Source organism: Platalea leucorodia (assembly GCF_965183815.1).
Source record: "Platalea leucorodia genome assembly, chromosome: 9".
Taxonomy (NCBI): domain Eukaryota; kingdom Metazoa; phylum Chordata; class Aves; order Pelecaniformes; family Threskiornithidae; genus Platalea; species Platalea leucorodia.
In genome coordinates this window covers 49956758-49984152 of record NC_138831.1, presented here as the reverse complement: position 1 = coordinate 49984152, position 27395 = coordinate 49956758, and the positions used below count along the sequence as shown (strand labels likewise).

The 27395-nt window shown below is 43.0% G+C and overlaps 1 protein-coding gene across 1 annotated transcript in view; it reads right to left on the bottom strand.

Annotated features, from left to right (window-relative positions):
- IQCH (IQ motif containing H) overlaps positions 1-27395 on the bottom strand; it is a gene marked incomplete at both ends in the record, with an annotated part of 71253 nt that overhangs the window by 19354 nt on the left and 24504 nt on the right. The window contains 6 exons of the mRNA XM_082322390.1: positions 1702-1988; positions 3755-3875; positions 15338-15529; positions 17470-17742; positions 22030-22205; positions 24544-24627. Coding sequence (XP_082178516.1) covers positions 1702-1988; positions 3755-3875; positions 15338-15529; positions 17470-17742; positions 22030-22205; positions 24544-24627 — 1133 coding nt within the window. The remainder of the gene's footprint in view (positions 1-1701; positions 1989-3754; positions 3876-15337; positions 15530-17469; positions 17743-22029; positions 22206-24543; positions 24628-27395) is intronic.

The window sequence follows — 27395 nt, the reverse complement described above, 5'->3', positions numbered from 1 at the left end:
CAAGAGTAATACTTTGTTACAAACTACGATCAAGGCTGATCATCAACATTCATGCCAGGGATTAAATTGCCTTTTTAAATCCATTCTCTTACCTGTTTGTCCCTTGGCACTGAAAGCAGCGTGTGTTGGGACAATATCCTCCATCATTTAGAAGATCTGAAAGTTCAGTTATGCATTATAAGGGACAGTGGCCGCCCCTCCTCTGCTTCCCTGCCATCCATCGTAGGCAACAGCAGATCCTGGAGTCAATACCCTCCTGCTGGCTTGATTTATTATATTACTTTTTATGTGGTCAAAAGTTCTGATACAGCTGACTATGAGGTTTTGCTGATAGGCTTGTAACTCTGGCAGGGAGCACTGGGGTCACTTGAGTGGTTCTGATTTTACCTTTTGAAAAGACCCCGTTACTCATCTACACCAAAGGCTCTCCTGGGCAGGATTCCATGAGAAAGCCTTTATTTAGTCCCTTCCGTTCTGCTGGGTTATGCCTGATGGAAGTCACGCAGTGCTCCAGCACTCCAAAACCACACCGCCTTCCTAGCAGCATTTCCCTTTCTAGGTAATTCAAGGTGTTCACCTCGGAATATCGTTCTTTAAAATGCTGTATTCTTCAGTCTGGACTCCCCAAAAGGCCACCCATCTCTTCCCACAGTAGCGCAACCTGTGCCTGCAGTTAATGTGCCCACAGTAAGATGTTTCCAGGACTGGAAGAAGCATGATATACTGTCAGACACTACTGTAAAACTGAATTTCAGGAGTCTCGCAGTACCTGGATCTGCTAATTTTCCGCTAAAGTATTCTGCAATACTCTAAAGCAAACAAACTGCTGATTTTGTACATGTTTGTGCTGCAGCAGAAAGCAGTGCGTGGCCTCGGGCTGTAGGACGGGAGCTGGAGCAGTGCCCTGCGCTGCTCTGCTCTTGACACCGGGCAGTAAATTCTTCTCTGAGACCGAGAGCCAAACGGAGAGCAGAAGTGGTTTGAATGAGCGTATTTTCTTTTTTATTCACAATGGCCTGATCTCCCCAGTCAGCTGTTCTGTTCCGGCTGTAACTTCTTGAGACACAACAACTGGACTGCTTTCCGTTACCTCTCTCTACTTAAATTGGCCATTGCGACATAAACCAAATTGTTCATCACCACCAGCCTTTTTGCTATAAGAAATCGGCAATATTCCCTCTTCCTTAGATTCGTCCTCAAACCTCAGATCTGCATTCTTACAGACACTGGTTTACTCAAGAGTACAATAATCCCTGTAATTATTTTTACAGAGCAAAATACAAGAGATTCAGAACATTTTGAAACTAAAATAATCTAATCATCCTAGCCATAAGACCATCAGCTGTAATTACCAGCTTAATGCAGAATGCACTTATTTTGGGGAAAGAAAAGTCATTAGAAGAAATTAAAATATTTTCTTACCACTCAGCTTTGCAAGCAGCCCTACAGGCTTTGTTGGTTTGTTACTCTTCAGGCTGATGAACAAGGTTCCTCAGGTCCACCTGGCAGATCCAGTCTAAATTTTATGCTATGGTCAGAATAACCATGTGCTTTACCCCCCTCCACGCGCCTCACGGCTTAGAAATAAAGTTTGCTCAAAAGGGCAAAGCTTTCTCCCGATACCTGTTGGAATCGGGTAGGAAAACAGACATTTCTTCATCCCAGGGGAACAGCGTGAAGTAACGCATCTGCCCCGCTCACCTGCTGCTCCATCGTTTGTGGATGGATGAAAGTCACAAAATCAACTGAGAAGTAGCCAAGCACTCCTTTAGATTTACAGGTTTCTCCAATTTTTAAGCAGAGTGAATTAAGAACGGCTGGATCGACAGAACATTGTGGAATGGTAGTGCCAGATGATCGCAAAGGACCGTCGGCATGGAGCTGGTCTCCAGATGACACTATTTTTATCTTGCCTGTTGGCTCTATCAGCATATCCACCGTAAGGTTTGTGACGTTTTCCGAGAGCGGGAAGGCTTCTATCACACCACCTAGTAAGAAATGAATTAGCTGTGAAGCTAGTAATCAAATTCACATGTGATGCTCTTCAGAGTGCACAGAATGAAACCATCCAGCTCCTGTTGTGCTCAGACGTCGCAGGGAGGACTGCTATGGAGATACAGCAAGTAAATAAACGTAACGTGAGCAGCATAGCTAGAACCCATGAATCTCGTAGAAGAGAAAGAAGATATCTCATCTACTATAGCACCGCACAGTTCATTCCGTGCCTTTTGAGCTGCAGATGCTTTGCAAGCAGTTCCAAACTGGATATGTCGTATCTGACTGGAGAAATATGCTCTTGGGTGGTTCATATTCATTGCTATGAATCCTGGGCTGTCCTACAGCCCAGCTGAAAGGCAGGCCCAGAACAGCAGTGAAATGCAATGCTGGGACCTCAGGGGGGAGTGGCATCTCCTGCTGCGAACTCATCTTGGAGATTCCCACCCATCCGATGGTCTGAGATAAGTAGCCTGCCTTTTGATAGGAACTTGGTATGTGAATGGGAAGGCTAGAAAAGCTGACAAAACTTCTAGAATGATTGTCCGTAGGAAAATCACAAAGAAAACTGGTTGGCATTCTGGATTTGCCTTTTTACTGCATATAGCACCGTAACTCGTTTAGTTAGGACAAACTAATATGCGATAAAAATTGGTACTAGGTATGTTAACTGGCATTATTTTTCAAAAAAATACTTTCAAAGCTTTGAGTCATCCTTGTCTCTTCCACAGATAAAGAAATGTATGAAACATATATATCCATTTTATATAATACAAAACGATAGCAGGGCAGAATCACCACAGAAATTTACTGCCACAAACACTGCATCTTTTCGGTCCAAAATTTGTCACACAAATACAGGCTGTTAACGCGTCTGTGCGAAGCTCACGCACAGATACACCGATTGCAGTGATTAGACAAGGGTTTTATCTGCACTGCTTCTTAGGGACGAACGTGGGCTCACGTCTGAGCTCGAGGCCAGTTGGGTACTGGCCAGCTTTGATCCAGAGGTGCCGCGAGTGCTTTAACGCAGGAAGCCCTGCTGAGGACTCGGCACCACCCGGACAAAGCTCTCCAGCTATCGGATGGGAACCGGTTCATATTCCTTTGGTTGGAGGGCAAGAAAGAGCACGGCAACGGCCTAACGAGGAGTCGGTGCCAGCGTACTGTAAGGGGCAATACGGCATCGCATTACCGATCCTCAGCGGCAACAGCACCTGCCTGGAAGGCAAAAAGTGGGGAAAAAGCTCAGCTTTTTTCCAAGCCAGCTAAAGGTGATGAGGACATTTGACTTTATGCAATGTATGCATGCAGCATCCAGCGCTTACATAGAGCTCCCTTCCTGGTCCTGTGGGAGGGAGAAGCAAGTCTCGCAGATGTTCGCTCGCCGCCACCTAACAAAGATGAAATATTCTCACGTTTACCTATGTGCAAACTCACATGCTAGCACGCCCTAAAGCCCTTTTGCCAAATGTGACAGCCTCCAGCGCAGTAACCCAGGATTAAGGAGTTGGTGCTTATTGATTCAGAATCACGCGAGAAAGGTAATCCAGGATTAATATAGGTTAAATGCTTGGATAGGACATATGAATGATAGAATAGTTACCTATAATTCATTTGTAAATGAACATTTGAAGCATAATGGAGAAATAACAGGAGATAAATATTTAAATGGGCCCAAGATTAACAAGAATATGGCATACAATATGGTATAATTACTCCTTATAACACTTAACAGCGACTTTGCAGTCTTATTTACCTTGACTAAGAAACGTTTGGAGGAATTTTTCCCATGTAGGGAATCGTTTCTCATTGACTGGCTGTACGTGCTGTGCTAAAAGGCCCGGCAGCTCCTGGGAGATCTTCACCAAAGCTGGCTCCTGCAGAAACAAATTAAATAGAACCACAAGCAATTTTACTACAGAAATGAAAACTGTTTGTGGGGTGATTAAAAACCAGGCCTCCAACAGGCAAAAAAAAAAAAAAAAAAAAATGTGGTTACTGTTTACCCACAGTCAGGAAGCCTTTTTTTAATTTTTCTACTTACTACTCTTCCCTCCTATTGAAAACTGTCCTTCTCTGAACGACAATCCCTCCCCCCTTCAGTATAACCTCTATGTCGTTATAATTTGTATCAATAATTTGATCTGGCAACTGAAAATGCTAAGCACTTGGTAACTGCTTAGGGATCAATACCAGCAGTCAATAACTTCTACATTGTTTATATTTTGAAACTGAGCCTATTGAAATAGTCACATATGCCAGAAATAGTTTTACTGATTCTATCTTTAAGCTGTTATATCAACCCAAACATCCTTTAGTTATTAAAAACAAAAAAAAGGAGGAATAATCAACCAGCAGCGTTTTGAAAGCGGGAGATACCCTTTTACACTCTCCGATCTGTAACATAAATTCACTAGTGTATTCGTGCCGCTATCTTTGGTAGAATTTCATTAGTCGTACTATGGGAGATAAGCTAGCTTTTTCCTACTTTCAAATTCTTTACTATATTAGCACACACGCAAAACCACCCCATTAAATACCAAAGCTAACTGCATTGCTTTTACTGTTCAAAAATGTCCCAGAAGTACACAAGCATATAAAGTGCAAGGACCCTGACTCTATTGCTTCAGGCTCCTTTTCTTGCTGCTTCATAAGCATTCGCCTGCTTCCCCTGGGTCTCTTTGCTTCTCTTTTACATCCTCTCTCTCCAGCATCCCGTGCTTCAGAAGATGACCAACTGTCCTCTGATCTTGGCAATGTCCTAAGCCACAATCATGTTATCTTGAGCTCTGGAGGAACACGATAAAACCTTATGGCTAACATCTAAGAATAGGAAAAAAAAAATATATATATATCTATTTTTCCAGACCAGTGAGTTTGAAGAGATGGGCTTTGTCGTGAAGCACATGACGTGACGTAACCAAAAATACAAATTCAAAATCAGCTTACTGTGATTTATCTGCCAGAATGAGGAGGACGGGCCAATGACTAGGGGATCAACTTTGCGTATAGGAGACCTAGGTATATTTTGGTCCTGAATGCAGTCTGCCTGTGAGACTTTGGGAAAGCGACTTTCTGCCTGTGCCTCAGCTGGCCAGCCACGAAAGGGGGACAATTGCTGTCCCCACCTCACAGGGAACTGAGAAAAAAATGCCTTTAAAAATATTGAGATGCTTAGATAATGATGCTGATCTGGGCTATGTGGGCTCCTATCACATACGAAGGAGAAGAGTATGTTGCTGACTTTAAACATCTCGGCAAAAACATTAAAAAATGGTTTTAGTATATCAATATACTAAGCAGCACGACCTTAGCCTTATGGTAAAACGAAAGGACGACGTAAAACGTGGGATCTAAGTTCAGAATTTACTCAGATTCAGGTCTTACACTGCTCATTTCCTTACAATCTGTAAGGAGGAATTTAGGTTTTTGATGGCTCAGCTGACTAAAACAACAGCGCAGTGAGCAAATATCAGTTGGCCTCGTCTTGGTTTGTATTTGCGTTGAAATATCGCCAAGCCAAGAAGCCATGAGATCAGGTGGTTCGTTGCACGGTGAAAACAAACGCAGCTTTGGGGAGAGGATCCGAGCCGTGATGGACGTCCTGGAGTTGCTGACCTACAAATCGGTTTGCGGCTGTTGGTGCGTTCAGCGATACCTCCGTCACACCGAGTCTCGTCCCTCAGATCTAACGACTTCGGGTATTGTGCAATTTAAACAGAAATACAAAACCAACCAAACAAAAGAAGAGGTATGCAATGGCTGCCTGAAAGCTTTTGATAAATTACCGGGGAAAAAACCAATAATCCCCGCTGGATGTGTAGAAGCATTTGAGAGTGCTGTGACCAAGCTTGTATAAGTAAAAATTAAACTATGGGCATGTGAACTGGGACACGATTTTCCATTGCAACAATTCTGAGGGACGTGAGGGCAGCCGTGCAGCTCCACGGAACAGCGCTGGGGAGAGCTGTATCTACTTTTAGACAGAGTTGTTTTCGAGGCTCACGCATGGCTGTGAAAGCAAGCTCCCTAAACCGGGTGCAAAATCAAGAACTTCCAAACTTGGCAGTGTACCTGGCTCACAAATGGAGGCTGCTGGTAAGACGCAGTGACTCCACTCACCTCATCTATACATACGGTAACATCATACGCTATACTCTCTGTCCGTATGACGGACATCAGACAGGCAGGGCTGTTGTGGTACTGCCTCCACAGACCCAGCGCTGCTTGCTTAAATAAGGTCAAATAGCGTTTGAAGGGGACTGGAACACGGGCTGAACTCCCAGCGTCTGCTAGGGCTGCACGGCGCCCGGCTCAGGAGCATCTTGCAGGTCCAGGCACCCTCAGTACTCGCTGACCGTGAAGGACGCGTGCGTCAAAACCAGTCGCCTTCCAGAAAGAAGACAGGGGCTTTTAAAGAAAGAACTAATTCAAGAAAACCTGAAAAACGTTCTTGTGAGATCGAACCCAACGTAACAGTGCTTTTAACAAGTAATCCCTAGATAATCAAGGTGTTCACAGAAGGGAGTCGGGCAACTGCTTTTTAAGGATCAGCACCTGGAATTCTAGTTGAAGTTTTTTTGCAGGTGTAAGCTCTAAAAAGGCAATAATCCTGATTATAGGGAGTTTTAGTAGGCAAATTCAAGCCCGGATCCAACGTTCACTCATGAAGTCAAACCTTTTAAAAGGATCAGTGCTCGGTAGGCTAATTTCATTTAAATTGGACGGTATCTCCAGCAGAGCTTACCAATGTTTTATCTCTCGATGTGGCCCAAAACAATTCAGAATCGTAGGCTCAATGGAAACAGGGAGCATTCGTTCACGTCTTTCAGCTGATGTTTCTTGAGTACCAGTAAAAAAGGAGCAGCCCAAATTCTGTTTACGTCACGTAGAAATCTTTAAATCTATCCAAATCTGTTTTGCACCTTTTTATAACAATGAGTAAGCATGAAAAAAAAAAATATACACGTTTTCCCCCCTAAATATAAAATAATTTCTCGCCCTTCTGCTAGCTGAATCTTGAAAGGCTTTCTTAGAATGGCAGATGCAACAAAAAATTAGGACGAAACGTGGCACGTGTTGAAAGCACTGGTAGGAAATCTACTCGGGACAGATCAGTCAGCAAAGAAAAGCCTGTTGAGAAGATAAGTAAATAAATAGAAAGAAGAAATAGACTTAGAAATAGGAAGAAAGACCTGGGGACAGAAAGAGGCTGCAGAGCAGAATGCGTGAGAAAGACCTAGGGCTTTTTAGCTAAAACTCAGATTGAAAGGAAATTATTTAGACCTTGCAAGCAAATAGAGTGAAGAAAGTAACTCCAAATAAGTAAAGCTGACTGGGCCAGAGAAGAATAAAATCAGCAGACAGATCCTCAGCAAAACAAACTGCCACATCTCTGCCGAAGTCAATGAAGCTATGGCAATTTATGCCACTTCAACGGCACTATGACAATTCAGACCGTTTATACAGTATATCTGTATACGGTATATTATACTGCGATCAGTGGAGCTCTGATAACTTATTCCGGCTGCCTTGGCGTGAACTGGTCCAGCCGAGCTTATTCTCAGGTTCTCGGCCACGCCAGCAAACACGGCGATATTGGAAGAGTCCCGTGGCTGCTGTCTGACCGGCCAAATAACTTGCGTTATTTCCTATTTTGCAAACTAAACGGATTTGATATTTTTTCTAATTCAGACAGGTACGTGCTGGCCAGAACCACAATCTGAACAAAACAATTTGAGAGGTTTATAAAAATGGAAATATTTTTGGAAGTGATACGCTGACTACCCTATCTACTTAAAGTTTGCAACCTGATTTAAAGCCAAGGCATTTAATTGTTAACTGCAAATTTTAAAATTAAAAAGTGCCAATTTTGCCTTCCACGAGCTGGAAAAGTATGTTCTGATAGAAGGTAACATCATGTAAAACAGCCATCATTACCAAGAAACACAAATGTTTTTCGTATGTAAAATTGCTTTGTAAAATATTTGCTCCATCTGCTGAAAGTAGCAAAGACAATTTTCCCTGATAGCTAATGGCCCATTTCAGCTGTATGGCAAGCGATTCACCGTGGCTGCGACTTGCATTAAGTAGAATGTCGAAAACGGCGCCCAGAATTCTCCACTTACGCAGTATTATCTACTCACTGCTTCCCGAGAGCCCGTCCCTCATTACCGCGGCCTTCGCTTTGGATCAGCACACAGGACTAGGGTCGCTTTGACTCGAGAGGCTTTTTGTCAAACGGAGGCACATATGCTATGCTTCAATACAAAAGCACAAAACAGCCACTTTCCTTGACTACAAGGAACAAGAAGGTTAGTTCTCTTTCAACTTTCCAGCACTTAAACTGCTGTTCCTTTTTTCACACCACATGGGGCCATGGTTTTCTCTTCTGGCTCATGCTGTCACTCTGCACGCCGAGGATTTCACTATATAAAGATCAAGCACTTCTTTTAATTCTAAATTCAACTACATACACATTAAAAAAAAAAAAAGGCAAAAAACCCCACTGGCCAAGTCAAAAAAAACCCCCAACCCTCCCAATTGCTTGTTTCATTGTGTACTTTGCTGCTTACCATACCCCCCTTGAAAAGCCCCTGTTTACATTGTGCCCTGAACTACTTCAACATCTGCTACCAGACCAATAAAAAATAAACAAACCAGGATTGTTTAGCAAGAGAGATCCTTTCTGTTGCCTCTGAACGCTCCTAAACTGGCAACGGCAATATGCTGCGAGATCCCTTTTCGCAGAAAACAATTTATGCGGGGAAATCAAATACAAAATCACTACAGCCCGTGCTACCGAAAATCAGACAGAAAGAGGACCTTGAAAGCTCTACGAGCTTGTCAGGTAATTCGGCGTGTTTACGCGTAGCGCGGTGATTTGAGATTAGAACAATTTGATTAAATAGCTTTGCTTTCTTACTCCAAAAAAAATGCTCCGTGTGCATTGCTATTTTATGCATAAAAGCACGCCTTTTGCGAGGTTGCAGCCTTCATTTTTCCGGATTCCCCACATCCACCTTCAGAGCGAAGAAAACATAACATAATTGTCATAATCTTCAAAAATCTCTCTTTTCAAAAAAATGGCATGCTTATTTCAAATGCAGCATTTTTAAGTTCAGGACATTGGGACGTTAATCCTCATTACCAAATGAGCTAAGTAATATTTGAGTCCATCTTTTCTGTATTTTAATGAGATCTCTGCAAATGCACAAACAATTCAGATGCCCTCAGATTAATAATATTTTCCTAATTAATTTATTTTTCTCTATTTCAGTCTCTAAAAATTTTGTTCGCTTTTGTTCACTTGCCCTCCTTTCCGGCTTGTATCTCTGAAGAAAGGATTCTAACGAATTCCAAAAACGGGATTTCAAAAAGAAAAAAGACATCATATAGATGATCCACAGTCGCTTCCCTGGATTTTATCGAAATTGCTGAGCTGTAACGCTAAAGGAATTGTCAGACAAAACCTGCATTGCGTTTCACAAACAACACACAGTTAAACTTCTTCTGTTCTTAGAGTTGCCTATGTGTTACTTTTTGGATTTTAGCAAAATAAACATTTTTAAAATAATCCAAGCAGGCATTTTATTGGCTGCGATAACATTAACGGATTTCAGATTTCTTTAGTGCTCTTGCTTTATCCTCTCCTTCCACACTGTTATTGCTACAAACTGGCACTTAAATTCAATTGATTCAAAATATTCTGGATCCATATGGCCTAAAACCCTGGAGCTGAAGTTCTGATATTGCCTCACTGCTGTTTTCTAGCATTTGCCTCTACTCCAGTCCCCAGATGGTGGAAGTAACATTTAAACCTCCTTTTCTCTGCCTTGTACAATAGACCTTGGCACCATTTCAACTGTTTACTCCGGTAATTAACAGCACTGATACCACAACAATTACAACTCCTACAATCTTAACACAATAATGCTATGAATTAGTGAGAGCTAATGGCTGGAAGGTATAGTGGTTCCAGACTGCGAGATCTGTGCATTTTTAGAATAAAATAAAAGGTACAAACAGCACGCTTGCGGTAGACAATGATTACCTAGTAATTAGTTTACACAAAGCTTCCTATTTAATGGCAAAACGCTGTAATTAACGCGTGACAGAAAATCAAAGGGTACTTTGTAAGCATATGAAAAATTAACACTGCAGGCCTATAGCTTTATGTACTGATTAGAAGCATATTAAATCAATAGGACATACAAACCAACAGCTTGCATATCTGATTATTGCGCGTCTTCGGAATGGATATCATGGCTTTAATTTAACCAAGGGATACAATTATCACGCTTTATTTTACTTGGGATTTAAGAATCACCTGAACCATTGCTATGGCAGCTATGCAGATATATTAATAGGCTGAGTAAGAGCACTACAGTCTGTTTGCAGGTACGGTGAATATTTAAACTATTTAGGATATGTTGTTGACAAAGCACTGCCCACACTAGGAAACAACCTGCAACTGCCTTGCTTTCTCAGGAATCAAGTCCTTCCTTAACTCGTTGGGTTCTTTCTCTTTTCCTATTAAACATCATACCAGTTAGAAGAAATTTTAAAAGCCTGTCAGAATGCTGTAAATGCATCTTCTGTCTATCTGTCAATGTTTCTGGCCCTCTTCAGGCTGAAAAAAATACCACACCTGCAACGGCATGTGTGCGGTAAGAGCAGCAGCAAGGACTACTTGCTTAGGAACCCCCTCGGTAGACTTTAGGTGTTAGGCTAAGACCAATTCAGCTGCTTGCAGTTTACTCCGGTTTCAGTAATATTTGCAGCGTTGCCCCAGAACAAAGCTGGTGGCGTTACAGGAGGTGATCAGAGGGGTGAAAATGGGCAGCAGAAAGGAAAAAAGCAGTGTTAGGAAGCTATACCGGGTTCCAAGACAGTCAGCAAGGCTAGGGTGCCGGCGATGCCGTGTTTCTAAAACGACGTCTTTGACAGAATTATGGTTGGTTTTATTTTGACCTGTTCATGTTCTTTACTCTGAACTCCTTACTTCAGTAAAGAAGCAAGAGGTGCTGCGTAAGCTTCAGGTTTCTTACAGTGAATGCAATTCACTCACCCGGTTAAAAAATCTCACCGCTATTCCTGATTTTCAGATAATCACAAAGGTTATCCAATTACTTATTACAGGACTTCTGAAAGCTGACCAAAAAAATTTAAAGGAACAGCCAGCATTTTGCAGCATTTTATCGCGGCCTCTGAAACTGTAATTTGCCAATCGCAATCAATGCAAAAATCCAGCAATCACCAGCATCTGAATATTGCTTTATGCAACTCAGACCCAAAGCTGCATTTTCCAGATTTGTCACCTTTTGAAAAGATTTTGATTCCCTCTTACACATTTTAGTGACTTAACCAAGATACAGCCTACAAGGAAAAGAAACCGTCACAAAATACTGTGCCACGCTGGAGGCAGTAACATTCAAACACTCTAACATTTAAAACAGTAGGCTGCCCAAGCACATTAAATGGCTTTTTTTCTTCTACAACGGATGTCTAATGGAGAGTTTTGAAATGGTTGTGTAGCTATGGCCAGTTATAATGGCTTATTGAGAGAATAGCTGTTGCTTGGTTTTCTGTGTCTTGTTCTAGTCTTGTATTTTCAGCTCTTCTTTATCCCCACATTTATCCCTTTTTTTGTCTTCAGCCTGATCTTCGTTATCTTTAGGATTGCTGATAGGTAAACTCACATTATGTTGCTGGTCCTGGTGGTTAATTAAGAGTTACAGTGTAATAAAAGTTAATTCTAAAATTAATTTGACTATTAATTTAATCTAGTGATTTAGATACTATTTAGAGTTCTACAGTTAGACGAGAGGGCAGGATCTCTGCGTACTCCTGTGTTATTTTAGGTAAAAGGGGGACTGATAAAAGGGCAAAAAAGGCAACGCTAACAGAAGGCGATGTTTTCCGTCCTCTCCAAGGGAAGAGGACCGCACGCGTTGCGAGGGTTTGGGGTGGCAGTTTGAGGCCCAAGATTTGAAGTCGGAGACCAGGAGGCATCGCCGACTTTGGCAGCCTGGTGTCTGTTCAAAAACAAACAAAAGGCATGACATGTACGTGGCAGACCACTTCAGCCCGAATTCTGAGCGGGCATCTCGGCATCTTTCTTCCAGGTCGTGAAAGCGTGGCTGAGGAAGGTCTATACGTTAGCCCCGCATCTTGTCTCTGACAGCGGTCACAAGTGGGTGCCCAGGGAAGTATGAAAGCAGAGCAAGCGCATCCATTCCTCAGGGACTCTCCCAGCCTCCGACAACGTGCAGCTCAGAATCCCTCTAAGCCAGAGACTGCATCACCGACAACGGTTAATCGCTTTCTCGTCCGTGGATTTACACAGTCTCCCAGCAAGGGTCCATACAAGCATAGGTGAGATTTTCCAAAAACTGAACTGCTGACTTTCAACAGGAGCGAGGTACCCAGCTTCCTAACGCACTTTGGAATACGCTAGGTTAATAACTATCATGGATTTCTTTCTCTAGATATTCCAGACAGGCCCTCGTGCAATTGTCCTGTTGTTTTTTCACTTACTCTAGCAGTAGCAGAACCACGTTTTTCGCTATGCACGGACTAACTGAAGCCTGAATTGGTACAGAAAATAGGTTGGAAAATCATGACAGAACGGCATAAGAGCGTTTCACACGGCACATGTGCCTTACGTGCATATATTAAACAGCTAAAAATCTGCTAATTTATTTGCTCCCTGCAATAGTCGTTCCCATTGCCAGATACAATCAAACTGCTGCGGTGTCTCAGTACTTACTGGTGTTTTTTGCACCTAACTGGGGCCAGATCCCGGTATTCTTTTTCGCACTGGAGAATGTCTCCACAAATGGCCTCACGATTGCCAGATGTGCACTTGCGGAGGCTGCAGTTCTCTTGATACCGATTATCGTTAGAATCCGGGCCTCGGGATGACATTTTTTATATGCTGCCGGACTTCGGCAGTGCACAGTAGGATGAAGGCCTTACAGAGACATTCAGCACCATTTGTGAATTCTGCCCTTTATGCAGTAGCAAAGTAATTGTTCAGATAACTCGGATGCTGCATTACGTTAACAAGGTAAAATACATCGATAATCCTGTCCTGCCCTTTTGTTGGCCCTATGTTATGTTTGAAATGAGGCATCTAAAAGCAGTCTCCTTTTTAGACGGAATAGATTTTTACACAGTTCAAACTCACAAACTACATTATTTTTAATCTGTTGCCTACTACATACCAATGAGGAAAATCTGGGTATCGCGTCTTAAACTGCTATGCAAATGATGCCATTTGTAAGTATTACCATAATTTAGTGCTTACAGTCATATTCTCATTTCTAATAATTCTACCAGAATGGAGAGTCTTTTCACTGTACTCTTAGCCTGCAGGATAGTCTTTCATCAAGAAGCTGAATTTTTTAATAACCTGCCAGCATACGTTTTGTCTGTGGCAGCCTATGCCGATGACACAATGTCTTCATTATCAAAAGAAACAGGTCTACATACTGTAATAGGACATTAAAGCATGCCTGTGCTCATAAACTAATGCTTTGATGTTTAAATGTGTATCATTACAATGGTATTCCTTAACAAAGGATGATTTTAATCCTCTGCTCTCAATGGTAATACTCAGTGGAGACTGCAATTCATTATATATAAAAAAGGTCTCCCGTTCTACAAAAGAGAGCTAAACTCAGAAGGCAGAAAAATTTGCACACACACATTCAAACAAGATGTTCAAAAGGGCAGCAAGTTTCACACTTTGCCAAAGCCCGCTTTAACGCTGGTCCGGATTTACGGAAGCTTTCCTGCTGACTTTAGGAAATTAGCTCAACTACGTTATTCTGTACGTATTTTCCAGCTTCCAACAAACGTTTGTGTTTAAGGGCTTCTAACGGGTTGATTCCTGGTTGCGTCAAAGCTCAGCGTAAATGCAGTACAGAAGGGAAACCCAAGCCAGTTATCACTGTGTCCTTTACGCAGAGTCACTGAGCCATGGAAGAATTGAAAGGGCACAGAAACAGGAACGCTAACCCTAGGTAATGCCACTTCTACGGGGAATTTATACCAGCAAGGAGCTAGCCTTGGCGAATCGTGTCCTCTGCCTCGCTGCCCCAGACGGCGGGGCAGGATCTGGGCACGTCGGTAGCTTTATGGCCCGGAGAGCTCAGCGGCCGGGCGACGCTTCCAGGGGCGGCTCTCCAGTCCTCTACCCTCTACCGCTTGACGTGCGCAGTGAGGGATCTTCAGCAGATCCGAGAAATCAGCCCTTCAGCTTTGTATAAGAAGCTCTGTTTTATAATGTGGAATTATTTCGTAGTTGTCAAATGCAACAGAACTGTAATCAGCACAATTTGAAATGTTAATACACAATATAATTCAATCAAACAAAAATTTCAAAACAGTTTTGATTGAATTAAAAAAATCAAGAGGGCTGTAATGAGTAGTTTATGTAAATTAAACAATTCTTTCTGGATACATTCCTTCTGGCTTTAAAACCATTACATTAGGAATGAAGTTGGCACAATATACAGAAATATCAAATGCTTATTGAAATTAACACATTTAAATACCAATGAATATTTAAACTACAAATAGTTCTCCGAATGCCAGAACTAATGAAGTCTAGTTTCATATGGATTTTTCTGCGGTTGAAATGTATCATCTTGCGGCCTCTCTCAATCACGTGGATTCGTAGGAATCTAGTAGTGCATGAGTTTGTACTATACTGTTTCCCTCGGTGAAGTATTTCTAAGCTCTCCTTACCTAAACACCCACCGTAACGAAATGTGCGGGAGTCTAATGATCTCCGACACCTCAAGTGTTCTGTCTTACACAGCTGAAAATAGCTAACAGGTTTAAAAGTTATTAGTGAGGAAAAACGTACAGAAAAAAATAACCCTTAGAAAACCAGATTAAAAAGTAATCAGTTTGTACGTGGTTTCAAGTTGATTAGGATTGTTCAAGAATATTAGTCCAACTCTTTCATTCCAATAATTCCACGTTTCTGCGTAGATGTAAGGGTCTACCACCCAGATCCTTTCATTTATACACGTCCTCACTTTGGATGAAAAACAGTGTGTAAAATTTGCACATTACTGCATATGAATGAAGTGTTAAGACACCCAACTTATTCCACAGTTGGATGCCAGGCATTCATTTATATTTTGGAATATTTAACGTTTTATTTGAATTACTGTTACTTATTGCTTTGTAGAAGCTAGTCTGGACTCTGCAATACCAACTCTTACCAAAGTCTTAAAATGAAAGCTCAGAGAAAAGATTTACTGTGCAGAACCACCCCGGCGGGCTATTAAAAAGCAAGACGCCCTCCTCCTCCGTTACTTACGCGCGCCCACTTCTTACTCCATCTCTCAGGGCCGTGCCTCTGACGTTCCTTTTGCACCCAGGCGTAGCATTTCAAATGCAAAATAACATCGCAATAGGCAGTGCCGTTCCCTCCAGCTTCATCGTTCACCTTGAACAACCAGCGCCGCACTTCCATGTTGTCGACGATGAGCTGGCTGAGAGCACCGATCATCTGCGGAGCAACGACACAAAGGTGTTTTGCACCACGACAATATTAAATTGTTCCTCCACTCAGAATTCCAGGTCTCAAATATTTGGACTCGAAATTTATTTCCTAAATATGGTTTCTTAGCGATGCTTGTGTTGTTACAGCTATCTTGGATACGTAGCAAACGCAACCTTGAACGTTTTTTGATGAAGAATCTGTGGCCTTCATCCTGGACTTGCGTCCACTCGTGCAGACTACCACACAGCAACTGAGCACCTTTGGCGGCCGGTGAAGCTGTGTTCTGCAGAGAGGAATTTGCCCGTCCAGGCCTTTTTGTCTGATCAGGATCTTAGCTCTGGGATCATCAGGACCGCTCCACAAATGTTTGTGACAGGGAACAACATGGGACAGACTACGCTATTTGCAAAATCTGAGAAACGATTGTGCCAGATTCTAACACCAGCCCAAACAGCTGTGAAATTTTCCTACTGGAGAGTACATTATATGGTTATAAATGTACGAAGGAGTTACCAGGCAGGCTTTATAAAAATGCTAATTATTTATTTGTGTATGTACACAGATTTAAATGGCTTTAAAATGCCTTTTCCCCAGCTGGTGCAGGATGCAATTAGCTTCTTAGAAACTGCAAATGCCTTTGAACCTGGTAAAAGTATTATCAGATCTTGTTGCAGTGGCTAGAGCCTTCTACGTTTTTACATAGCAAGTCATTTCCGAGACTTTTGTTTCTTTTTTTTAACGTTGACCTAAAATAAAATTACACGTGTGTTCCAGATGCTACGATTTGTGGCTTTTGAGAACCGTGTAAATGTGTTTTTCTTGATGACTCCCCTACAGTAATGAAAAGGATCAATAATATTGTAAGGACTGTACCAATCGTGAAGAATTGTGTGCTATCTTTAAGTGAAAATTGAATTGTGCTTTAACATAGCGTCACCTTGCTTTGATTATTTAACCTAAAACGTCGATATTTCATACAAGCAAACAACAGGAGTAGAACTTCCATAACACTCTAGTATGAATCAAAAGTATTAGATTCACATAAATTATTTAACAATAAATCAAACAGTTGTTTTTCAGATCATTGATCATATATTTATTTCATCTACTATAGAAGTTGCAATGTGTTGGTGTAGCTTAGATCGTCTTCAGTGCTAAAGGCGATTAATACAAAGCAAAGCAACGTGCAAAGCCTCTCTAAGAAGCAGGAATACCTACAAGCCATGGCACTGATTATATTCCTGCATGGGACGTAGCACCACCATAACAATATTGTTAAAATATCAGTATGGATCATACTTAGACATATCACTGCAAATTGCAAGATCAGCTTAGAGAATTAACTACTGAGGCACTGAATGCAAAATAAACGTGTAAACTGAACACGGTACAGAAAACTCTTGGGCCTTGTAAATTTAGTTTAGTACTATCTTTTTCTTTTCTCACTGGTCATGCTAACAAGATAGGTGAATTTAGCAATGATAAGCTGGACACAAGGTAAAACTTCAGTTGCAGATACGCTCAGCGAACCTCAGTTTGAATAGGCTGACTTCCTAAGTGGAAGAAGTTTTCCCTTCATCACATACTTCATTTTCCCAGAAATCCCCGTTTTATTTTCAGTCTCCGGTAAAACCCCTGTTAAGCTCATTGAGGCCATGACTTCATCCACAGAGCAGCAACACAAACGGCTTGAAATAACTGGACCAAACGCCCTTATATATGCTCAAGAAAGACCACGAAGAACGCCAGAACGCTTGTATTGCTAGGACACAAATTGCATTTAATTGGGCAGATAGAGCCAACAGAGAACCCAACCTCATACGTGATTTAATCAAACCCCGTCGGGGGCTAATCAATACGGGCGTTGCAGTGGTACAAAGTTTGCATCCTATCGAGTCAGAACAGGCATCCGCGCACCGACACATCCCAGACCACGTCCCGCTCACCTGGTCCTTGCTGTAGATGTCCGGTTCTCCGGGAGGGGTTGGCACGCAAGCACTGGCAAAAATGCGTTTACTTCCAGACTTGGTGCTATAGAGATGAGCCACTTCTGGCAGCGAGCCTAATATAGGCACGTTTAGCATGTCAGCCACGGCTAAATCATCTTTGTGGGGAACCCCTCCAATAATGTAGGCATCTCTGCTCTGGATAAGGATTTTTATTCTTTTGATTGTCTTGGGACTGTACTTCAGCTGAGTGGCAAGGCACATGTGATGCTTCTGTATAAAGATAACATTATTCTTGTTAAAAGGTGTTCTTTTCTATTCCATGAACCTAATTTATAATGTTGCACACAATAAATACATTATTAATAGCAGGCTGGGTTATGACCTATCCTGTAGCTTAGCAGTTTAAATTGATAAAAGCTGTTGGGGTGAAGCTCCATAATCGTGCACATCTTTAGTGTGTTGGAAATGGGCTCGCTGGGAATAGAACTAATTACTACACATCTGTATTTATTTGATCCATGCGGAATTATCCTTCTGTCAGTCGGCAGAGAGGCTGGTGGCCTTTGGATAATAGTGATTCATCTCAGCAACACTTCTGGCATGGTTTAACTCTAAAGCTCCTAAAAATCAATACAAAAATGAAGAAAAACCCCTATAGCAGGGAATGTATTTCAGCATACAACTCAGCAGTATTTTAAGCGATTCTCTGAGAATAAAACACTTTGATTTACAAAAGCTTTCACTTATCACATTAAATTACTGGGGTTATACATTTCCATTACAGAGTAGTTCTGATAGCTACTGTAAACGCAACTGCAGAGGACTCAAGGAGAGGGTAGTATTTTTGTTGTTGTTTCAAGTACAAGGGTTTCAACTTTTGGGGAGGAATTTTTCATTTCTTCTCAAAAAGAAGATCTTTTGCTGAACACGCTGTTTGTGACAGATGCTATAACCTCTAAATTTAACCTAAGAATATTAGTCACGGCAGGCGAAACCTCAGAGATATTTTCTACATCACCTCCTGCGCGTGGCCTGCAGATAGCCCAATTCTCTGTCCCAAGGTACAGACAGAGGCGCGCTGAGGGTGAGACAGACGGGGTGGACGTCACGCAGAAAGAGCACAGGGGACATCCACTGCAAGAGATGGCCGTAAACAAATCATAATCACAACAAGAAGATCTTCTGCACATTGAGATCTCATCTAATCTAGGCCCTAGTCAGGAAAGTATTCCTTTTCAGGATAGCCTAAAGACTGGGTTTGCTGGGGATTTCCAGGACTGCAGAACCCAGAATATTTTCCTTCAACGTCCTGGATGCTGCTTCACAGGGAGTGAAGTATAAATCGAGATTCCACTCCTTGGATGGGGACGATGGTGGATAAGGAGATGGGGGAGCCCCTGGAAGGGGACAAAAGGAATCCCCTTTTGTCAGTTCCTCAGTGCTTTCTCACACCAAACACACGGCTCCTAAAAGTGCCCAAGTCTCTCTGTAACGGAGTCGGACATACTGCAAGGAGAGCGAGGATATAAGTCAGAGAAATGAGATACTCTTCAAAGTTCTAGTAGGAAAAAGGGGAGTCACAGAAGCATAGGGGCAAAAAGAACAACAAACAAGTTTCCTGGAGTCTTTTTCCTTCCGTCAGTTTTAAATCCGAGACTCTTAACGTTCGGATTAATTTGTTTCCTTTCTCTTGAGCACGGGTACAAAAGCAGGGCGATGGCCCGCTCCCTTGGTCTGGTGGCAGAGTCCTGCCACGGAGAGAACAGGATCAATTTCCAGCCCCGGTCACTCGCTCCCTGGGGCCACGAGTGGTGATGTAGGGACGAGATTTGCTTTGTCTCTCTCAATAATGGATTTTACAGTTAATTAAGGAGTGCAGGAAACAGGCTGTAAAATCTAGTTCATTCCTGCTCCAAGAGTGGTATAAGCTGCCATGATATACGGTAGTGCGAATGAAAGCAGGGAAAAGCAGAGCGGAGGGATCCTCAGAATTCCAGCACGACACCGCACAGCACAGTGGTTATTAGGTTAACCAAAAGGTTCTGGGTTCTCAAGCCTGTTGATTTTTCTGTTTAAACTCCTGCCGATCAGAGAAGCTGACCTTGGCATCACCGCGATGAGCAAAGCTACCGCGACGCCCTTTCGATGCGCTGCTAGCTGAGAATCGGGATCGCGTAACCCTTTGTTAGGAGCGCTTCGCATTGCGCGAGAGGGCATTCCGACAGCCGGCAACCGCCCCCGGACAACGGCACACGGACACCCTTCGCTCACCGTCTCTCTGCCTCCCCTCTGCAGACACCAAGGAGCACAGGTCTGCCTGCGCCTGGGCGTCTCTTCCACAGATTTTTCCTTCCATCCAGTTCCATCAAAACAGCTAGGGAACTGGCCAAGGCTGATTCGTGCTTCTAGAATTGCTCAAAGGAGCCCGCTAAGGTGGCCTTCAAGCCACGCTTTCATATATTAGGAAGAAATTTAGATACATTAGGTACAACAGCAGCTTTTTATTAAATAACCCAGAAGAAAGATGCCTAACAGGAACCTATAAAGCTCTAACCCTCACACAGACAAAATGACAGCTAAATCCACAGTCACGGAAGCCCGTGGGCGACTAGGACCAGTTATGGGCACAGATCCTTCTCCACACAGAAGATACGTCTCTTGGCCCCATTAGCTAATGGCTGGTAAAGAACATATGCTTAATGAAAACAAGGCAGGCTGAGGATTTTGCACGTAGAGGTGCACCACGCCGAGCAGCCAAGGGTATACCTTCACCCGGTGTCACTTAAACCCTGCGACCGCCAGGTCCTTCTGGTGGCGTTGGGCACTACTCCGCTTTTCGGCATCCCGCTACCGGGCGAGCGGCGCGACCCGCACCCACGGAAGAGCGGCGTAGCCCTCGTAACCGGGGTTAGCTCCCTGCGTCACAGCCCGGAAACATTTCCCAGTAAATCATAGCTGCGTAATAAATTTTCGCAAAGCTGTTTGCTCTTCTTTTCTTTCTGGAAAATAACCTTTGTTCGGAATATTTCAACAGAAATTGGAAGAGCGAAGGCCATACACAAGAGCTGCGTGCCCAAACCCATCCTGCTTTTACATTAAAACTACTTCAGCCAAATCACCGTGACCGTAATCATCCGTGAAAGACATTTTCCATTCCTGGACAGCCCGTCCATGTTTAGCAGCACATCTTTTAGCCGTAATATGATGTGTTTTAGGTGATATTTTTAGCATGTTTTATGTAGAAGGCTTCTCAAAGCTTCCAATATTTGGTAGTTAGTACTGGAAAAATAACCCAGTATCCAGAGAAAAAACAGCTACAACTGTCAAAGTGCAACTGAAAAAGGGAAAATATATCACTGGTGTTTATCAAGGATTTACCATCCCAGTGGTTTTACTTCACAAGGTGAAGGCCCAGCACAGGCAGCTGTGAGCCCTGTAATTCTCACAGGTTTCCAGTATTCCGATAAAAGGACAATGCTAAAGAAAAGCCAGCTCCTAAACACACAGATTTCATCTTGATGCTTTTCTCCTACTTCAGAGAAAACCGAACACATTCCTATCGACAGAATTCACTTTAACTATGGCAAAGCTATCGGGCAGCTCCGACTCGGGGCTCCTCCCTATGCAGCAAAAGAGCCAAACGCTTTTCTCGCGTAGGTGTTTCCAGACGATTTCACAGGAAAGGATTCATACATACACGCAAGTGTTTTGTTGAACAGTACGCTACTATGGAACGACATTTGAAAACCAGCACATTTAGGAAATACAAAAAGCTGCTTTACCTTCCGAAGCCATCCGTTTCAATCAGTCTATGGTATACCAAACACTTGTTCAACAAAATAACTAGAAGAGAGTTATTAATATACATCGAAAACAGGAGCAGGGCTTCAAGCGTAGACCCTAGAGATATAGATGTGCCACAAAGTTCCATAAAAATCAAGTCTCAGCTAAGGCAACTGCGGACTTAATATTTACAATACGAAATTATTCTCCGCTGTAAAGAATCGGCGCTGCACCGCGGCATCTTCAGAAACACTGTACGCAGCGTGCATTCATGAAGGTCTCTCTTCAGACCACCTTTGAGCACATGGATTTAAAACTGACTTGACAGCTTTGGAACTAACGTTTCTGTTTTGCCTCACCGAGGTACTTCTAAGCTCTGTTCTTTAAGAAGCCCTGCATTGGGTTTAATCGCAAGAAACGCTACACACACGTGAATGATTGAATGCTGGGCTACCCAGAGATAAAGTTTGAGTAATAAGAATGGTTTATTGCTACGATTTGCTTAGAGCTATAAATCTGTCAAGTTCCCAGTCCCAAGCATATAGTAAGAAGGGACAGTGGTCTGCAAATAGCCAATACAGGGCTATCTCGACTAAGTCTATAAAGCTAAACCGGGATATTTATTTCCAATGCTCTAACTAGTAGTCTAATCAGTAAAGCCCTTAAACTTGCAATAATATTTCACTGATGTGTACCAGAGCGTTACAAGTTATAAAATTTCCAATTTAATTTTACTGCATCCCTCAAGCTGTAGTAATTAGAAGACAAACTCACAGGGAAGCTGTTTATAGCTTCAGGGGCGAGAATTTTGAACCTGTCCTGCAGGTCACCCATGTCCTCAGGGTTCCCAGATCTAACAGCTGCCTGCAGACCCAGGAGTTTATTGTAATACTGCAGTAGCTCCTCGCTCAGATGAAGGGGGCAGATGTAGATGACGTCCACGTTGGCATCTAAAACAAAGGGGCACAATGTTCATTACTGGGAGAAAGGTGTTCATTCAGAACAGCAATCTGATAATTCCTGGTCGTTTGCTAACAAACAGCTTCCCTAAAAGAGCACTGGAAATAAAAATGAGATCTGTAATTCCCAAATCTTAGTGGTTTCACTGCTTTTTCTGTGCTTCAGCATTTCTCTGAAGACAGGTCAGCAACCCAAAGAAATAACTAGTTTTCAGAATTCAATCTGCAGAACATATTGGGGGCAGAATTTTGAAAGTGTTGCAGGGGGATTTATATGCGCGACTCACATTAACATCAATGGGAATTGTGCGCTGCTTTAAAAATATATCCCATTAACTTCAGTAAATTATAAAACTGAGCTATTAAGTTTAGAAAGCTGATGAAATTGCAATTTCATATGTTGCCTAGATTTCGCATGGACCGTTCCTGCTCTTGTCCTGTCCGCATAAAAGCTCACGGTAGGATACCATTAATAACTATTGCCGAGCATGTGAGTGTGCAGATTAGCTAGTTAAATACCACAGGGTGAAAATCTGTTTTTCTGCATGGAAGACAACTTGGGCTGAAAGACAGCGGATACACAAACGCTTAGAGGTGGGAAAGCGCAAGTCTTTAATATATGCTGTTTTGGAAAATTTTAACTATGCTGGTCTTCTAAAATCTTAATGTTAATAGATGAGTTAATGAATTAATGGGCCTTGCAATGTCAGTGGAATATGCTGCCAAAAAGCGCTCCTAGATTTTGATCCAAGTCCTGCTGAAATCAGGAGGACGTCTTTCATTGCCTGCACTGGGCAGAGGAACAAGAGCCCTGAAAGCGCCAGGGACAACTGCTATTGCAGAGGAAGGGATCAGAAGCAAAGCAGGTATCGGGCCAAGGAAACCCCGAGCCTCACGTTATAAAGGAATAAGAAATCCCACTCGTTGGCTTTGTTCTGCCGCGCCGCTGCAGGCAAACGACCCACGCGAAAACCTGCGGCCGGAATCTCAACTGGAGCATCTCAGTAGTACAGCCCCGACAGTCAGCCCTGCACCCGAAGCGCTGACAGAGCCTTTATCTTATACAGTTCATTACCATACGAGTTTTTAAAATAATTAAAAGAACAGTTCCTTAGAACTGTTAGTCAATACTCTATTGCTTTTAGGCATTTACTCAGACTTGCAAAACGAGCCTGAAAATTTAGCAGCTCGGGTACAAGAAGGCTACTCGCCAACGTGGGCCGGAAGGCTGAGCGGGCTGCGCCGCCAGACACGGACAAGCTGAAGCCAATTTGTTGAATAAAACGCTGCAGCCCATGGTGCTGCCCCCGGCGCTGCCCCGTAGAGATGGACAGGGCTGCCTCGGGCACCGGGGCTCCGGAGGGAGAGGAGCTAACAGCAGGTCACAGCTCGCAAGGAAAGCCGCCGGTATTCTAAAGAAAAAGAAAACCAGTACGGTAAATATCCATGCGCCTCTGCCAGGCACAGGTAAAGCTCCTGATCTAGTTAATAATTTAGTTTTTGTCCCTTACTCGTGGCTCTATTTTACATTGTACAGTAGAACCAATTTTGACGTTCACAGATTTTAAAGCGATAAAGAATGCCGGTATAATGTGTTGACTTTGTCTCTTTAAGTTTCTATCATCTGAGAGACAAAAAAAACCCCTATGTTAAAAAAATGAAAAAAATAAAACTGTATTGTGGAAAAACAATATTAGTGCTGAGATAATATATAAAGGCAATTACATTATTATTTTAGGCAACTGTAAATTTCTGGATTTAATATATTTTTGTAACAAACTTACTAAATGGCATTTATAAAATAATAATGATACTGAAATATACATGAATCATGTAAAGTATGTCATTCCAGGGAGCCAGTGAAGCTGGTCATCGACAAATAATGATCTTCCCTGCTTTGCTTACAAGAGGACTGTCATTCTAGGAGAAACTTTTTAACGTATGTCTTTTGCCTCGTTTGCCTATTAAAGAAAAAAATAAGGTTTAAATAAGGGCTTGCTCTTTTCTAGCACGTCTCTCTCTCCGTATGAGCCTGAATGAGCTCCCTAATTTTGTAGAACACTAAACGCTTCTGATGGTTTGTGGGGCTCAGCATGCCACAGGACGAGGCTGCTCTACCTTACCCCGGAGTCAGAAAGCATCAGCAGGCTCTTGGTATGAATAACGTGGGCGAGAGCAAATGCCACAGCAGATAAACGACTTCTGAGCGCATACGGTCTGTATATTTAACATTAATACACAAAGAAAGTCCTCCTCGGTCCTTCTTTACTACTCACAACTACGGGCAAATAACGATCAAGAACCAGGCAGCCAGCAGCTCATAACCTACCCAGTATGTCACACAGCCTTCCCATCTGCGCGTTCTGCTGGAGAGCAAGGTCAGGAATATGCTCACGGATGCACTGGGAATATCCTGGAAAACAAGTAAAGCCCCTCGCAAACTGTGTTCAGAAAACCCCTGCTACGTATTTGAAAGAAATCAGACTTTGGGATTAAAAAAAGCCGTAATAAAAGTATTTCAAATCCCAAAGATGGTACAGCACTAATTGCATCATCGCTACGAATTTACTTTTATTAGCAAACTGATGTAACATCATGTTGTTATGTCACGAAATTTTAAATACAGACCTAAACGTTACAGACCTATAGAGCTTTATAATTTAAACACATAGACCGAGTATTTTGTTTAAGTTGTCTATGGTGCCGGATTTTTTTAAGCACTGAAAAACCCGACACCATCATTAAGCAGGAATCCTGGTACATTTTGTCCTTCGCACAGATAAAAGGCAACAAAATCACTTTGTTAAGGAGACGTCTCGGCGATACCGGATCACTGTGTTGCCGAGGACGAATGCCTGGCAGCCTGCCCGAGCTGGGATCAGCTCTCTGGAGGTCCGACTGCCAACCGATTGCATACTCGCATTCAAAGGGACCGCAGTAGATGCCATGACCGCCGTCACTATAATCTCTAATCCCGTAATTTCCGAGTTCCGTTAACTCTGAATGAATCGGTGCGTACGTGCGAACACGCACAACCACGCGACGCGAGTTGCAATAGCCGTGATTAAAGCAGCACGGAGGTTCAGCCCAACGTTCAGCGTTCGGCAGAAAATCCCGCCTGCCCCGGGAACAGCGTTCCCATAGATCTTACAGCGTTTCCATAGATCTGCGCACGACCGATCATCTGAAACTTACGGAAAACTTAGTTTAACTAAAACCTGCTCAGTATTTCCGTGCTTTCCTTTTGGAAGACAGTAAGAGTGGATCTTCCAGGCAAATTACAAGGACAACTGTTATAAGCACCGCGCGTTCTAAGGTGCTGTGGCGACGACCCTGAGCACACAAGAGGGCAGAACATCGCAAAATACAGAGAACTGGAGATCACCCGTTTCATTTGTAGTAATTTCTTGTAAACGTTGCATATCAGCAACCAGCGCCATGGCACCAGGCACCTGCAGAACGACAGCGCTGGAAGGGATATCGATGCTTTCGCCACTCTGCTATTAAGCTACCGTAATTTGAAAAAGCTTGCTCTGATTACTTCAACTTTAGTCTCAAGGCTTCGTTCTGGTCTCTCAGGTGGGGACCAATTTGAAGCCACCAAATGCTGCCTAACTATTTCAAAATATTTACATTTCAAACGTAGAAAGTAGCTGATTTCCCTACGCTAAACTGTCCTCTTGACAACACCTTTGTTTGTGAGAACTAAATCCGGGCAGAAAAATAACATGCAAATATCACTTGGAAAATTATTCGAAGGGAATAATAGTTAAATTCGAAAGGAATAATAGTTAAAGTAGCAACCGAACACAAGTTAAAACTTGCATGTTGCTGTAGTTCTGCAGCTACGCTATAGCATTATACCAACCCCACGTGTACTTTTCTTAGACGTGTTTTATGAACATATTAATTCACAACGCATTAGCTGCCAATGACGTGACCCCATTAATGAGAGGAATATTCACTCCTTGCGAATCATTCCCCTTCCAAGGGACGTCACGAACCACCTGAACCCTCCCACCGGATCCGTTCCGAACGCCCTGTACTGACACGGCTTATTAACGGCAGGGGCTTAATATTCCTTTCCTTGCAGTTTAAACAAAATTCAACCCAAACGAATGACGGGTGCTGCGATCACAGCCTGCACGTTCCAGTCCCACTATAACCTCTGCCATCATTTCTGCCTTATTCCGCGCAGCCGCTTTACGTATCACTGCTATCAGCTACTTTTAATTGATCGATCAGTCTGTCTACCCCAAGAGTTACCTTTACAATAAATAAAATTTGTCACCTTATATAACCTACTGTATATTTATCAAAGCTTTCCCTTGTGTCATACCTGAATCCTTTTCACAAACAGGTTCAGCTGTTCAGCTACAGCGTTTTTTCTGAAATGTTTCATGCATTTGAGACCAACTTGCATTTGCCAGGAGCCAAAGCTCCTATTTTGAGTCAAAGAACCACTACTTTAGTTGATCTATACCTGCAGTCTGGGTAAGTTAAACTCCAAACGGGGTCTGAAAATGGCGATGCTGACACAAGCCGGCGGTGGCAAGCGCTCGGGGCCGTGGCGTTCCTTTGCACGAGGCGTCGGTGCACCGTGGCACGCTGCTGGCGGAGCTGCTCTGCAGGAGGGTCGCTCGCCCTTGCAAAGCAAGAACCAACAATTTGGATTTCTCAGTTCAGCGGCACTGAAAGGGCACCGGGGGCCTTCCTCCTTCACGTGAGTTTTACCGTGGCGTGTGTGCAATGACTTCAGTGGGTTGCTCCCAATTCACACAGGGGGAAGAGTAGGGAGAGTGACACGAGTACTAAAGTAAGAGGTGTATGGATTAATGGTAAAGGGCCTGCTTTCACCTCCCTCTGCAACCTCCGCCCTGACCTAATGCCCTTCAACTGCCATTTTCTTAACAAATTCTGCTCATCCCAAAGCGTCTTCTCTCAACGAGGAATCCGCAACACTTTTCAAACGCATCCGGAAAAAAGCAGTGGCAGTACCGCGCGGGAGGTGGCCGGCAGTTTCGGTAGCGCGGGGCGGACAGCGCGTGGGACAGGCCTCATAAATAACACCTAACTCTTCTCACCATATCGGCACACCTCCTGTTCAGCTGAACCTGCTTATGAAAAGGATTCAGAGGAATATACAGTAATATATATACATATATATTATATATATATAAT